The sequence below is a fragment of the Pempheris klunzingeri genome, chromosome 8 (assembly GCF_042242105.1).
Source record: "Pempheris klunzingeri isolate RE-2024b chromosome 8, fPemKlu1.hap1, whole genome shotgun sequence".
Classification (NCBI taxonomy): Eukaryota; Metazoa; Chordata; class Actinopteri; order Acropomatiformes; family Pempheridae; genus Pempheris; species Pempheris klunzingeri.
This window is the reverse complement of record NC_092019.1, coordinates 24,699,477-24,715,215: the sequence shown is the minus strand read 5'-3', so window position 1 is coordinate 24,715,215 and position 15,739 is coordinate 24,699,477. Positions and strand designations below refer to the sequence as shown.

Here is a 15,739-nt window from a genome sequence, read left to right as displayed (position 1 = left end):
CACGTGTTGTCATCAGTGGAGACTCTAACATGTATGACAAAGATGTTCCATCTGCATGGGGGGGGGCGGCATACACACTCAAGTCAGGCTAATATTGAAAAAGAATTTTACAAATAAATACATTAGGTAATGTTTAAATATTTATTCGTAGGATATTATTCTTGATGACTTGGTTGAACCTAAGTAAAAAAGGATTTTAAATCTTAGAATGACTTAAAGGTTTCTCGAAACTCGCTACTACAACCTACTTTCTGTAGCGAGAAACTTGGGGAAAACCTCGATCGGTGACTAGTAGCACCTATTGTTTGTAGTTCCACTTTTCCAAAGATTGTCAAGTATCAATTAAAACTGATTGAAACATAACTGAAAGTAAAATCCTGCTGAGTGAAACATGTTTTCTTTAAATCTGCTCCTGCAGTAAATTGCACTGAATGACTTCATCAGCCTCTTCCAAAACTATTAAATACTATTAGACAGATTATAAACAGATTTTCTACCATGTAGTCTGGAACAGATTTTATGTCTCATGGATTGAATATTAAATGGACACTATAATACAGTCTGTTGAACTGGGACTTCATATTGTCAGAGATCCTACCCCCCCTCCCTTCCCCCTCCTACTACATTTTCACATGTACTATTGTGACAATATTGTAATTGTGGTTTCAAATAGTTTTCCACCACTAAAAACACTTACTGAAGGTTAAAGAGTAACAAGTACTCCACCATAAATGTGTTTTCCATTTTAAGGTAATTAGTGGTAAAAACCAAACAAGCCTCGAGGGTTTTATTTTGAAATCCTTTGCCGGAAGTACACTATTAAACTGATCCCACTTGACAGCGGTGTTTCCCAACTGTCTCCCACGTTGCCGCTGCTTCCCCCCCCTCCCCCTCGCGCATTACCTGGGCATGCACATATTTAGGAATGACCTGCCGTGACCCCTTCTCCAACCCCCACCCACGAATTGATGGAGGTTACCCACGTAAACATGCAGCGCGATAACTGTGACCCGGACAGGCCCGCTCATCCTGGGGTTTTCTTAACCCACGAAGCCGGGAAGAGCGACCACCAGCGGGAGGGAAACAGCGTGGACTTCCCGGTGTCTGTGGTTCTTCCTGCCGGCGGCACTGGAGAGAGAACCGGACTACAGACACCCAAACAGTTCTGCTTGTTTCTGGGCCGGCCGCTCATAAGCTACACTATCCAGGCTTTCGAGAGGTAGGAGCAGGCTGAAATAGGAGATAGAGTAGACCGTAATGTGTTTCAGGAAGCGGACAGGTGACGGAAACAAACCGTCACTCAGTCCGGACTTCCGCTTCCTCTGACGGTGTGTCTGTGTCTGTGCTGCCGTTTACTCACTAAGCGGTCACAGTTTAATTGGCTTCACAAATTAGATCCTCTGCACTGAAATAGGTTCACTTTCTGATATTTTATCTTTCTGATCCAGTACATGTGATTTACTTTACTATTATAGCACTATTGTACTCAACTAAGTGATCAGATAACTAACCCTAACCCCATTTTATAATAATGTGAAGTACACTAAAATAGTTTATAAGGAAATGTTATAGATTGAGATAAAACTATGTTGACTTTCACCCTGGGATCATTAAACTACCCAGCAGGAAAAGGATAAAGTAACTAGTTTTAGCCCCACCTGTAGCAGCTTAAACTACAGTTTGATGTTCATATGTTTGCACTTTTACTTAATTAAGATTTGAATGCATGCCTTTTTGGAACAGAGTTGTTACATTGTTTGAAATGAGACTAATCTGTGTATGAAGTTGTCACACAGTGTCACCTGCTCCAGCTTAAATAATAAAGGGTCAGTTCACGTAAATGACTTATGTAAACGAGACTTAACCCTGGACCAGGCAGATACGTTTTTATTTGGCCATTGTTGGACTCACAGCATTAAAAGTTTAAAGTAAAGAAAAGTCAACAAACCGTTTTATGAATGGACTAGTTCAGTATCATCTGACCACATCTCTAAAATAAAATGCAACACTTATGGCATGTGATAAGAGCTTAACTGTCTCCATAACAGCTGAACCCCTCTAACTCCTGAGGAAGGCCATGAGATGGGCCTCAAAGCTTTGGAAACACCAAGATAAGGGTTCCTTGTGATGAGAATTCATCCGTTATACTGTTTCAAACACATTTGCAGGCGCTGTGAAAGCCCAGGGGTGAGATGCATTCGTTTCTCATATGGAGTTAATGCTGCACACTTTTGGTCCTGCTGTGAGTTCAGTCATTCACCTCCGTTGTCTGAGGATAAAGGTAGTGTTGTGGGAAAAAATGGATTCGTTGATATTACAATATATGTATTGTGATATAGTAAATGATCTGAACAATCTATGAGGAGACTATTGATAAAATAACCAGATGGGAATGTCCATCTTCAGCCGATCCGGCAAATGAACTATCTGACAAATCCAGTTCCGTCATCATAGTAATGCAGAAATCATACAAAATGTATTATTACTTTAAATCAATCCTGCTCATCGATTAACATTGTCCCCCGTGGCTGAACACACTCAGGGATGTAGGTATGACAAAATGACGATATACACTACTCACAAAAAGTTAGGGATATTCGACTTTCAGGTGAAATATATGGAAAATGTAAAAAGTGAATGCTACAGTGATATTATATCATGAAAGTAGGGCATTTAAGTATCAGCATGCAATGGTAATTTCTTCTTCTTAAACAATTTATTTGAAGAAAATCTAACAACAGTGGTAGGTATACCACAACAAAACATTTTCAGTGTCTCAATAAATTGGGATGTGGCCAAAGGACGTCCACTCCTCTCCTTTCTGTGACTCTTCCAGTCTCTGTATCACTGTTCCAACCTCCTGATGACACTCTGTGACCCTCTAAGCTCAGTGAACACCTCCGTCTGAGGACTTCCTGTTTGAAGCCTCCAGTGTTGAGGTGCTGCTGATCAACTGTTAGGTGTCGTCTTGGTCTCATGATGTCAGAATGTGAACAGCAGGATGAGGAGGACTGTTTAAATACCAATTCTAACTGAAGCAGGAAATGTATTGGTGGATTCATGGATCAAACCTGTTGTGAATGTTGCTGTTAAGCTTCTTGTTAGAGAACAGCAACTTGTGCAGAAAGTACTGAGACACTGAACAGTTGGACATGTGCATTCAAAAGTTTAGAGAAGGTCACATTAAGTTCACCTGGAAAGTTTAGAATGCATTTTAGGTTCATCCTGAGATTTCACCTGAAAGCCGAATATCCCTAACTTTTAGTGAGTAGTGTATGTAAGGGCTGCATCCGTCCATTACTTTTTGTACTGATTAATCTGTAGATTATTTTCATTTTCGCTCTATATTATTATATATAATCAATGAACCCTTTGGTCTATAAAACATACAAAGTGAAAAGTGTGACATCCCAGGTTCCCAGAGTCGATGGTGACGTCTTTACACGCCTTAGTTTGCCAGTGCAGTTGTCCAGATATCCAGTTTGATATTGTGCAAGACTCAAGAGCGATGAGTGGTCAATTAACCGATTAGTTGATATACGGCAAAATCATCAATCATCAATCACACTTTTGGAATTCTTGCTTGAAGAATAAATCAGTTGACGAATCACTGTGGCTTTGGTATATATCGTCCTATCACTCAGTTTCAGGTGGACATGGAAATCTATAAATCAAGCTTACTCACTTCACTTACTTCCTGAATGTAGAGTGCAGGTTTTGTGTTTATTGTGTCTTTGTTCCACCAGCGGAGGACACACAGTGATGTTGCCTGCTGATTACAGACGCCATAGAGCGTGGGTGTTTACACTGCGCTGAGATCACTGCCCGACTGTCGCTGCAATGATACAATAACAACCGGTGTTTAGAATCAGACGCGTTTCCTCGCAGCTTCTTCTCACTGTTTACGTGTTGTCGGGAAATGAACGCAGCAGCATCCTGGGACCAGAGAGCAGGGATGCTGCCTGTGTGGCCCCGCTGATTACAGACGGGCTCCAGCGTGGGAGGGTCATGGGTCGTCAGCGTCAGATCCACAGTCCCAGACCTGCTCACTCACAAGCACCAAATCGATACACGTAACTTTATTTTGCATAATTTTGAAATCATTCATTATATCAATCAGCGGGAATCAAATTTTATTTGGTGATCATTTAAGGCATTTATTAAAGGACTAGTTCAACGTTTTGGGAAATTCGCTCATTCCTTTTCTTGCTGAATTAGGTCAGAAGAATGAGATCACACCAAAGCCAGCAGGTGCTCAGCTGAGCTTAGCAGAAACACTGGAAGCAGGGAGAAACAACAACTAGCTTGTTGTTTTAACATTCTTGCATTGTACATTTGCTGGTCTTGGCCTCTAATGTGAGGATTTCTCAGACTGTTGATCAGCCAATACAAACAGATGTCACCTTGGGCTCTGGGAACCTTTAATAAGACATTTTCCACTTTCTCCAGATGAAACAATCATAATCTATAGACTAGTTGCAGCCCTGATTCCTAAATGTAGGAAGCTCAGGGTGAGTGTGATGGTCTGTCTCTCCTCCCTGGCCTCTCTAACCTCTCACCTGACAAAACAGATGTTGCTGAGCAGACGTGTTCTTGCAGGGTGTCATGGATCCAGAGCATTGTGGTCGTTGTTGCCAAAGAAAACATGGACCTGATGACGGACATCCTCCAGCGCTTCCAGCACAGGAAGGTTCGAGCGGTGCCAGGCGGCTCCACTCGCCACAGGTCGATATGTAACGGAGTCCTGGCTCTGGGCGAGGAGGCCCACAGACCAAAGGTGGTCATCATCCACGATGCCGTGCGGCCTTTTGTGGAAGAGGACTTTCTGTACAAGATAGCCATGGCTGCCAAGGAACAAGGGGTCAGTATGATAAAAGCTGTTTTAACTGAAACACCTGGATACTGACATTCTTCAGCATTGTTGTGTTTGTATTAGATTATATAACTGTGTCTGTTGGTTTATTTGGTGACAAGTGACGACTTTGGTACCAAAGAGACAAAATGATTTATTAGTCAATCGTATTGTCAGAATTATTGCAAAACTACTTAATTCTACTAAATCAATATATCAAGATATAATCAAAACAATAATAACAATACTACTACTACTAATAAAAATAACACTAATAATAATAATGATAATGATAATTTTCCGAGCAAAAAAGCCAAACATTCTCTGGTTCCAGCTCCTCAAATGTGAGCATTTGCTGCATTGTATCTTATATAGGGCTGCAGCTAACAATTATTTATGTTACCAAATATTAATGAATTATCTTTACCAGAAAATTGTGAAAAATGGCATCTTAATTTCCCAGAATCCAAGATGATGTCCTCAAGCTGCCTGACTATTGTGTAGAACCCCAAAATATTCAATTTACTGTAATGTAAGATGAGGTAGAGAAGTTAGAACAATGAAATGTTCAGTATGTTTGTCAAAAATGGCTCAAGATGAATTACTTATCAGAGAATAGCTGACAGCGATTAATCAGCTTTGTTGTTATATGATATTAAACTGAATGTCTTTGACTATTGGTTGGACAAAACAAGATATTTGAAGAAGTCACCATCAGCTCTGGGAAACTGGGATGTTTCAGTTTTCACTATTTTCGGATGCTTGTTTTAGACCAAACAATCGATTCATGAAGAAAATAACTGGCAGATTAACCAATAATGAAAATAACCACTAGTTGTAGCCCTTAAACACATGATCATTTGTCACTTCATGACTCTAAACTGTAGCCAATCTGGAAACCTTTTGCATAGCGGGAGGATATAAAAATGAATATTTTATCCAGCAAAATAAAGCAGACAGAAGATGATGTCTGTTAGAAATCAGAGGTAATGAGGCCTTTACTCATTGCAGACACTGAATTCGGTCCCTCTGCCTTGAGGAAACGTTCAAAGCTTCATAAACTTGGACATGATCGTAATTAACGTTATCTCCAAAGCTCCCATTTGCAAATATGACTTGAAGATGTGTAACCTCTATGGACTGTCAGTTTTTCCAATAGCAGATACGGGCTGGATGTTTCCATTTCCAAGAGGAAAGCAGTCCAGAGAGCGATCGTAACCCTTCTACAAAAAGAGAAAACAGCTCCAAAAATGCTGTCAGTCCCTCGTTCCTGGAAAGCATAGTGCAGCTAATCAAATCTCCACTGTAGCTCATACTTCAAAAACCAGACGTGGTCAGCTGCAGCGCGAGGGTAAACAAATCCATCACAGCGGCTGGAGTCAAACCTTTCACCTGGTGGGACGACAGGTTACCAGAAGGAACGCATGACTTGTGTGTGTGTGTGTGTGTGTGCGCCCTGTGCTTCATTTTTCACCGCACAGTGTGAACACAAACACACCAAACACTTAAACACAACACAGTTACGTTCTCCAGTTGGGCTCAGGCCGAAGAAGACAAACAGGTCTTGTGATCGCACCTTCAGCTCGCCCCTTTGCACAAGGGGGCCGCTCCATTTTTACACGAGCTGTTTATCATATTGGCAGATCCTTCGCTCCTGGCGGAGGTGGCGTTTATTTCATCAGTGATGGATGAAAAACATTTGGGCCGAATGTGACGAGCACACCCACGTTAGCCTCGTAGTGATTCATGGCTGAGGCTCGGCAGCAGAGAGAACGGAGGTCGCACAGGTTGTAAAGAGAGCAAGAGCCCCCTGACACGAGGCCAGCGGTTATGGTGTGTTTGTGAGTGTGTGTGTGTGTGTGTGTGTGTGTGTGTGCTGTGGATGGCCTTTCACAGCAGGCGGTCTGGTCTCCATTATCTTGCCAGCATCCACGCTCGTGGCAGGAAGCCTGTCTCCTCTGGAAAGCGGCAGATTGATTATGATTTTAACGGCATGTGCCACACGCAGAACACATGTTTGCTTTCCTCTCCGTTTCGCGAGGCGTTTCTCTCACACACACGCTGGCCGACTGTCCAGGCCGGGGAAACTGTCTTCAATCATGCTATAGTGAGATGAAAATATTATCTCAGATATGTTGATTATTTAGAATTTCAGAGGGAGGAAGTGCAAGCCGTGCGTACTCCAGCTGTGCTGGTTAAGATGGACTTATCGTGTTTAATATGGCTGCTGACTCGAAGTATAATCAGGAAAAATATCCTCGCTTTGAAAACGTGCAGCTATGGCTGAGCAGGAAAAAAGAACTCTGGTATTTTTAAAGTTAGGGTTGACAATTGACAATGCTGCCCTCAAGGATTACCCTGCAGCTATTGCAGACAAGTACAAGCGTTTGTACTTTTGTCATTTAGACAACTAAATACTGCCAGCATCTCATAGTCCTCATGATTTATAGTCAGGAAAGCCACTTTTTACATCTTATATCATCAATAGTGGACATGCAAAGTGGAAAGAAGTATCACCATTGGGGATGTAACATTACTGTATATGGCGGTTTTGATGTCAGTCAGTCCAGATGTTTACTGTGACTCTTCAGTGACAGAACTTCAGAACTTCCTGGAGACTCCAGTTTTCCTCTCTGTTCCTCTCCCTGGACTGTACATCTGTGAGGTCACACACTTTATTATCACTGCAAACCTTTGGTCAGATTGATGTGTTTCCAAATGGACTTGATGCACCTTCAGCTCATTCCCTGCTGCCCAGTGTGGACCTGTGTCTGTTCACCTCTATTTGTGACTATCCCACCACTTTGAATGTGTTCCACTTTGAAATGTCTTGTAGATAGCACAGGGTTCACCACATTTGCTTTAGAAACTGGGGTTTGTGCCCACTTAAGGTGTAATAAAATAGTCCTTGCTCAGGCGTTCGACTTTTGACTTCAGGATATTGCCGTCTAGACATTTTTAGTCTTCTATGTGTTTTTCTATATGAATCTGCTTGTAAAACCAATTTTTTTCAGGAGAAACAACAAAAACAGGTGTTTTTCCACACTTTACGCCTACATAGTAATAGATAAGACATTTTCTACTGTCACAGCCTTTCACTCTCAAACTTCATTAAAGTAATTCTTCTGAACTCTACTGAATCTTCTGCTGTGTCTCCCAGGCAGCAGGAGCCATCCGACCTCTCGTTTCCACGGTGATAGCCACCACACCAGAGGGCTATCTGGATCATTCTCTGGAGCGAGCCAAGTACAGAGCCAGCGAGATGCCTCAAGGATTCACGTATGAGGTCATCTCTCAAGCCTACCAGAGGGTAGAGTCCGCTCTTTAACTTACCTTTAATACACAAGAGGTCAGATGTTGCAGATGTTGATTGTTAATGACTTTATCATTAAATCAGCGCAGTCAGGCATTTTACTTTGCATTTTACTCTGGTCTGCCGCCGCCTCGAGTTTGTGTCACTGTGTGACTTTGGTGTTTTAATTGGTTAGTTTGGACACTAACTCTATTCCCATGTTCCAAAAGGTAAAATCACTGTTTTTCTCAATGAAGTCTGGTGGCGCTGAAGTGAGCGTAGACGGAAAGGAAGGAAGCAAAAGCCTCTCTGATGGGAATATAAACCAGTGAAAATATTCTGGGTTTTTTTTTTTTTGGGTTGGTCTTTTTTTTTAGGTGGCTAAAATATCTCTACAATACACCACAATATTAGTGTCCGTACCAGATCTCCTGTCTGCTCCTCCAAACTGAGGGCATGCTGACCACTATCTACTATAGTAGATAAGCTGCAAAGTGCTGTACATGACCCTACCAATACTGGACTGGTATGAGACAAATATAATAAGACAATTAAAATGACAAAAAACTGAAATGGAATGAAATTCCCAGCAATACGATGAAATCATTGATAATGATAAAACAGATTGGACCTGGAAAGGAAAACAGTGTGCGTGCATTAAGAAAAGGCTTAAGTGTTGAGAGGTGATTTAAAAGTTGTCACTGATTCTGCGGCCTCAGATCCTCTGGCAGGAAGTTCAGAGCTGAGGGACCTTGATTGTTAAACCAGATCATCCTCAGTCTTGAACCAGGTCTTAGGAACAGCAGAGGCTGCGCTCTGCCTCATAGGGGAGCAGCAAATCAGCAACGCAGCTGGGAGCTAAACAATGAAGTGCTTTAAAGGTGATGAGTAAAACGTTAAAGGCCACAACATGGCTGGTAGGATCGTGTCTTCTAGTATTTGTGAAATCTGAGCAGCTGAACCAGCTGAAGATCGTTTTTTGGCTGAACCCTGAATACTGAGATGACATAAAAGCATGGATGACCCTCTTGAGAAAAAGAGATACTCCTCAGTTGATTAAAAACATGGTTGAACAACTTTTATTACTTATTTTTCAAATGAAAGTTCTTTGTCAAATATAACATCCAGGCTTCTGGCTGCAGGTTTGACATTTGTAGACAGGTAGCCAAGATGTTTTTGTAAAACTGGGGTGGACCAAAAGGAATGATTTCAGATTTGTTTTCATTTAGCTGAAGAAGGATTTGGGAGATCCAGCTCTTTATTAAAACAAACAAAATATTAACTGATGAAATCCCACTGGTTTTTATTGGGACATACGTATATTTGCTGCAATCCAGGGTTTGCTCAGCGCACATGCAACCATAAGTGTGACTTCTACAATAGCTACATTTGTGAAAATAAAGATTTATATTGCAGGATGGACCCATCAGATCCTGCAGGCATGTGCCGCTCACTCCTGCTGTTGAATAGTTGCTCCAGAAAGCCTCTCAAATTTTGAAGAAATGACAGTCAGGTTGAGATTTATGCTAAAAAAATTACACTACTTAGATGACAACGGACTTTATGCTGCTCATACATCATAACAGGCCTTTACAGTCCTTCATTGTTCGGCTGATGTGCCAGAACCTGCAGGGTTTCACTCTGAAGAGCTTGTGGCGTGGGTGCTATCATTTTCACTTGGCCTCTGCTGCGTCTGGGAAAGAAATGACACATTAATATATTCTGCCACACTGCAGCGGATTAGTCTGTGGAACAAAAGTGAACAAAGGCTCAGCTGGAAAAAATGGCGAAAGAGCCCTGAAATTACATGGCACATTTAGGTGGATTCGGATTAATAGCCTCAGCAGTTGAGTGCATTTTAATATGTGTACCTGAAAAATGGAAAGAATTTGTCCTCTGACGTAAGCCGTAAATGTGTTGTTTCTCCTTTTGAAAGCGGGGGCTTATTGCGGAGACTTGGCAGGCTGATCCAAGCCAATTTAATGCGAAACTTGAGTTGCAGGAGTTGACCTTATTTATTTTTAAGACACTTTGAGTTTGTTTTTTCAACCATGCCTCCATTAGATGGTTCTTCCGATTGCCACGCTTTTGAAGGACGCAGCAAACTTTGAGCTAAGAGCTTAAGTATGCCTCCAATCGGAGCCCCATTTGTCTGCAGTTATTTTTTATTCCTGACACATATGAAATTTCAGATTGCTTTGAGGGCGCTGTTGGCTCTGGCGTTGGCCTTCTCAGAAAAACTGCAAAAATTAAGACAAATTGAGAGAGTCACTGGAGAGAGAGAAGGTTGGATTCGATTGAGAGTGTGTTCCCCTGTCTCCTCCTGTTGTTCTCCTCCTCTTTAACCTTTCAAAAAAGATAGGGAAAGTGTCAGGTTAGGACTGTAGGACATGCTCTTGAAAAATCTGTGAGAGCTGCACATTTGTAGCTTGACATCCATTGAGAGTAGAAGAACTTAGGGCTGAAAGGACAAAGGGGGAGACACTTTATCCAGTCCCCCGAGAAAGCTTTTGTACAGGAAGAAAATGCTAAAGGTTAAATTACCTCAAGACCGAGAGCGTATTTCTGCTGTAATTTCTCTCCTCTGTTCCAGGGTCCCTGGAATAAAAGACCCCTCTCTTTTATAGCTCGATAAAATATTACCCAGGTATTATCTCAGGTAGCATGGATTTGTCTTTGTAGTCGTGACTGTATTTTAATCCAAATGAGCTCATCGCCTCGATCCAAACTTCCATGTGATCTACACAAACTGAGCTTTCCCAGCTGTGAGTCAAAGCACAAATAAAATGTTCATCAGTGCAACTAAAGTACATGAAGTAATTGTAATGAAGGTTAGCGATTAGTTAGATTAGATTAGTGAAGAGGAGAAATGATTTTCAACGCTGGTGTGGGTGACGACACGGTTTTGGCAGAAAAACTAAAATGATATTTTATAATACCTTAGTTCAAAGCTGCTCCAGTCAAGGGGTCAGTGAGAATTATCGCCCCTCTGTTCGGTGGGGCATCTTTCAGCTCAGTGTTTTGGTTTTCTGGTTCGCCACCTTTCTATTTTAGTCTCGCTTCGGTCATCAGCTTTGTTTTCTGCAGCAGAAACCGACAACGCTTTCCAGCTCAAATCTCTGACAAACCCGCTGTACCACTGTACGTTACTGTACCGCTGAGCACCGTATAGCAAGGAGACAGAGCTGGCAACTAGCAGGTGAACATAGCAAAGCATTAACTGATGGTTCCTTCGGGAGTTTGTGGAGACAAAAACGGAGGTAGTAGAGTGAATATTGGACTTCCATATGGTCAACTGTAGCAAACGGCAGTCGCTAAAATTGGACAACTTGATTCAGATCAGGAAATTATTGATCAAACGGCAAGTACACAAGACTAACAAGACAGTTAACACCCTAATCCTGCAGGCGGATTTTAGCACTTCACATTTAGGTGTTTAGTTTTTATATCCTCAAGGCCTAAAAGCTCACCCACTAACTTGCATATGGAACACTGCACCAGTGTTCAGTTTGACGGGGAATATTAAATGTAGCTTCATTTCAGTCGCTTACCGAAAATTGTGGTTGTCACGATAGTCTTGTTTTAGTTAATATTTAGTCAGTGGAACTCAGCTAATGTTTTAGTCATCTTTTTTCAGACAGTCTCATGATACTGTAATGGATTTTGTTAAGGCACATTTCACCTGGCTTATATTTACCCCAAATGTTCCGGTGAGAAATAAGCTGACCTATGTGTGATGGAGTCAGCGTACTTGTATGCCTGAAGTTTTTTAGAAAAAGTGCAGTACAGTCATATTTCCTTCACAAGCCGTGTTTAATTTCTGCTCATATCTATAACACAACAATTCTTGATGGCCCCCGCATGTTACAGTAGTTTAATTATCTGCCTTAGTGAAGGGGCCCCTCTGTCTCTGTGCTGTGTGATGGAAAACACTGGCAGGATGCTGGGGTGTAGGGCTTTTTCCTATGCTATTATATCACTGACTGCTGCTGAGCATCCTTCCCCTCATGCTTACCTGTTACCTCTAAAGATGGACATGAGCTTGATAGCTAACTTAACACTTTAACACAACGGGTGATAAGAGCACAACCCTCACCAGCAACAGTCAGTGTCTGCCAATCTGCTCCATAATGGTTAACTCTGTCTCTGCTGCGAGAGCTTCTGTTGGATCTACCACAAAGCTCTGGATATACAGGCACGGCCACGAGAAGCTTCTCCTCCTTCTCCAAGGAGCGACAGCGACGACACCAGTGCCCCTCTGAAAAGTTCACAGCACTCAAAAGAGGCCACATAAAAGCAATCAGAGCACTCTGAAAAAGCGAGAACAGAGATTTCGCCATAATTATTGTTGTCAAAATATTTTCCGTTTACATCATCACGTTTAGTCATGGGATACAAAGACATCCACAAATACTTAACTTTGAAATTTTCATTGACACAACTTAACACTGAGCAAAAACAACAAAGATTTGAACTCACTTAAAATAAATTGAGCTCAGTCACACATTTGTTCGGCACAAAGAGATTTTTCATATATTTTTTTTCTCTCTCCAAAGTGACACTGTTCCTTTTCAAGAGGGGCAGCCACAGTCACGCATATACTTGTGCAACAGGTAACATATTTATGGAAACTGTTGGTTTAAAAAAACATCAAGTTTGTATGTGCAGCCTGTCTTTCCAATGAAATCTACTAGACCCACATGTTTTACTTTCTAATGAGCCTTGAAACTGTTACTTAAAAAAAATGGGGGAAAATAAAGTACTAGAACAAACTATGTCTGTTGGAAATGGGGAGCACAGTAAAGTACCCTTTTCTTAGTAACTACCTAAACATTTATGGTAAAAAATAGTTAAAGTCACAACAACACAAATCAATCCCTGTGAGTAACACCGGAGTTTAAGTGTTTAGACTGAGAATGGGATGCAAGAAGATTTCAAGTAGGGGAACACTACAGAATCCTGAAATAGATCATGTTGCTCCACCGAGACGAACAGTTTTGCAAAGGAGTAAACATGAAGCGACCACTGTCACCACCAGGATTCAAGATAAGTGCTTACCCTCTCTAAAGTTGGACCCTTTCTTCTGTATACAAGAGAAGCCATTTGTTCCACAGTTATACCAGAAAGCACATCACATCTTACAGAACAATGTGGGAAAATGTCTTACGTACTGACAAAGCCAAAGTTCTAACTCAGAAGACAAGAGTGTCACAAGTTCAACAGTCCATCAGCCAAAGAAAATATCATCCTCTGAGGCTGAAAGATCTGGTGATGTCAGCATCCCGTTATGAGCCTGTTTGTCTTCTGTTGAAACACCAGTGCTGATCCCAGTGCAAACAGAAAGGTATTTTAGTGAAATACTTGCAGAAATTTCACCCTAAAGAGGAATTTTATCTCTCAAAGAGACGACAACATGCTGCACAGAACCAAATGATCTCAGGAACACCTTCTCAAAAGAGGAACATGTTGTATTGCAATTTTTGACCGACCCTGAATTCTTTTGAAAATAACAATGGGAGGCCGTTATTGATTGCAGGGTGTACTAAGTAGTAAGAAGAAGAAGAAATCTCTTCAACCATTGGCCACATTGCCATGAAATTTGGTTTGGATTGGCCCCTGACAGTGTATCTTATGAAATAACCCAATTATCTCGATTACCATGAGGAATTGCGATGTTGGTCTATCAACTTTGGTCCTCCATGAGGCATGATGTGTCCAGACGAAGGTTGGATGGATTGCCAAGAAAATTCATTCATGATCTTCTCAAGATTATATCCATTTCAGGCCCCAATGTCATTACAGTCCCAGTCTCAGCTGTACTTTCTGTTTAGTGCTAATTAGCAAATGCTAGAATGGTAACAGGCTAAAAGAGATGATGAACATGATAAACACTATACCTGCTAAAAATATGCTGGCTTTGTCATCGTGGGCATGTTGGCATGCTGATGTTATCATGGACTGTCAATCCTAATGACAGTAAAGTAGTGTAAATGTGTGTAATATAGATTATCACATGGTGTATCAGTCAGTAGGTGCAGTATGTATATGTAACAGGGCATTTAGTTGCGCTTACAGATGCAGTTGCAACACTGCAGTGGAACAACATCGTGTACCACTGATCCACCGACTGTGATGGAAATATATTGTTGTCAACAATTGTCCATGTTGTGTCACCATCTGCAGTGCAGTGAGTCAGACTTTGAGTTTGGCACCGAGTGTCTCCATCTGGCTCTGCAGTACTGTGGCACCAACGCCAAGCTCATCCAGGGTCCGCCAACTCTGTGGAAGGTGAGCTCGCCAGGGGCCTGGTTCGGGTTGGGGATTGTGGAGTTGGTGACAGTTTGGCTCGGACAGCGGTGTGCCCACTGCTGATTTATCATATGGGCACAAACAGAGCTCATGGATTAAAAGTGAGGGGTGCTGGCAAAAGAAGAAGCACTAGTGTATTGAATGTGACATCCATGATTAGCATGTAGGAATTATTGGAGATGTAAATGTTCTGTACTTAGCCCTCAGTCAGGTCATGTAACTTTTTGCCTTCAATACTTCAGTTCTCCCCAAATGCAAAAAGACTTATTTTTCTAGTTAGGCTTAGTGATGTCTAGCTATGAAGAGTTTGGATTTTATGTGCTAAGGTTTGGAGATGTCTGTCTCCATAGATGACGGTGAATGAAGCATTTAAGAAAGACATTTAAATAAAATCTGAAGTGCATATTTTCTTTCCAGAAACAATGAATCAGTTACTGTCGATAATTCAAGCGGTGGTTCCCAAACGTTTGGTAGAGATAAATTCACCCCTGCCACAGGTTCTGTGTATGAGTTGTGATTTTTCCCCTCTTAGATCCCTTCCCGACAAAAATAGTTCCAGGGTGTATGGAGGTGCGGGAAATAAATTAAGAGCACAGCATTCCCTTTGCGCACTCCTGTATGAGGCTCCTGTTAACTGTGAAGATTGGCCAAATCAGATAGAAGAACATGCCATATGTTCTTTCAGCACTTCAAACTTAGCTGCGATGATCTCTGGGCCACGGGGGAAGTAGTACGCCCAGAGCATGGACATTTAGCGCCAGTAACAATGGTAGAGAAACTGTATTTATACCTGAGACCTCTGCTGGAAACTCAGGTAAGGTTCTGCCTTCTGAAATAGCTCCTGGTCACCTGGGAAAGTTCTCGCTTTGTCCAAAGAATAAAGAATAAACATATTTTTGTATTTTCCCTTTCCTATTAATCATTTTGTGACATGTTGAAACCATTGATCTACACTGTTTAGTAGTGGGTTATTTTTCAGAGGCAGATATCACAGAATCTTAAAATAAAACCAGAGCTATCTGCATTGTCTGTCAGACATCTGTGGATAAAAGCTGTGTTTGTCCTTCAGGTAACCTACAAACGGGATTTGGCTGCTGCAGAGTCCATTATCAAAGGTGAGTTGCTTTCTTCATACATTTACCATTACACAATGTCCTGTATGTACTGTTCATAGAGGAATTTGTCATCTTCTTATATTATACACACACATGATGTATCCATGTAGACATGCATACGTGAAAAGCTGAAGGCAGTAGGTCCTCTCAGACAGGTTAAATGGTCAGCAG

At 41.6% G+C, this 15,739-nt stretch overlaps 1 protein-coding gene across 1 annotated transcript in view; it reads left to right on the top strand.

Annotated features, from left to right (window-relative positions):
• Positions 1–968: 968 nt before the first annotated feature.
• crppa (CDP-L-ribitol pyrophosphorylase A) overlaps positions 969–15,739 on the top strand; it is a 45,289-nt gene continuing 30,518 nt past the window's right edge. Inside the window, exons 1-5 of the mRNA XM_070835843.1 lie at positions 969–1,219; positions 4,600–4,861; positions 8,013–8,162; positions 14,328–14,432; positions 15,523–15,568. Coding sequence (XP_070691944.1) covers positions 969–1,219; positions 4,600–4,861; positions 8,013–8,162; positions 14,328–14,432; positions 15,523–15,568 — 814 coding nt within the window. The remainder of the gene's footprint in view (positions 1,220–4,599; positions 4,862–8,012; positions 8,163–14,327; positions 14,433–15,522; positions 15,569–15,739) is intronic.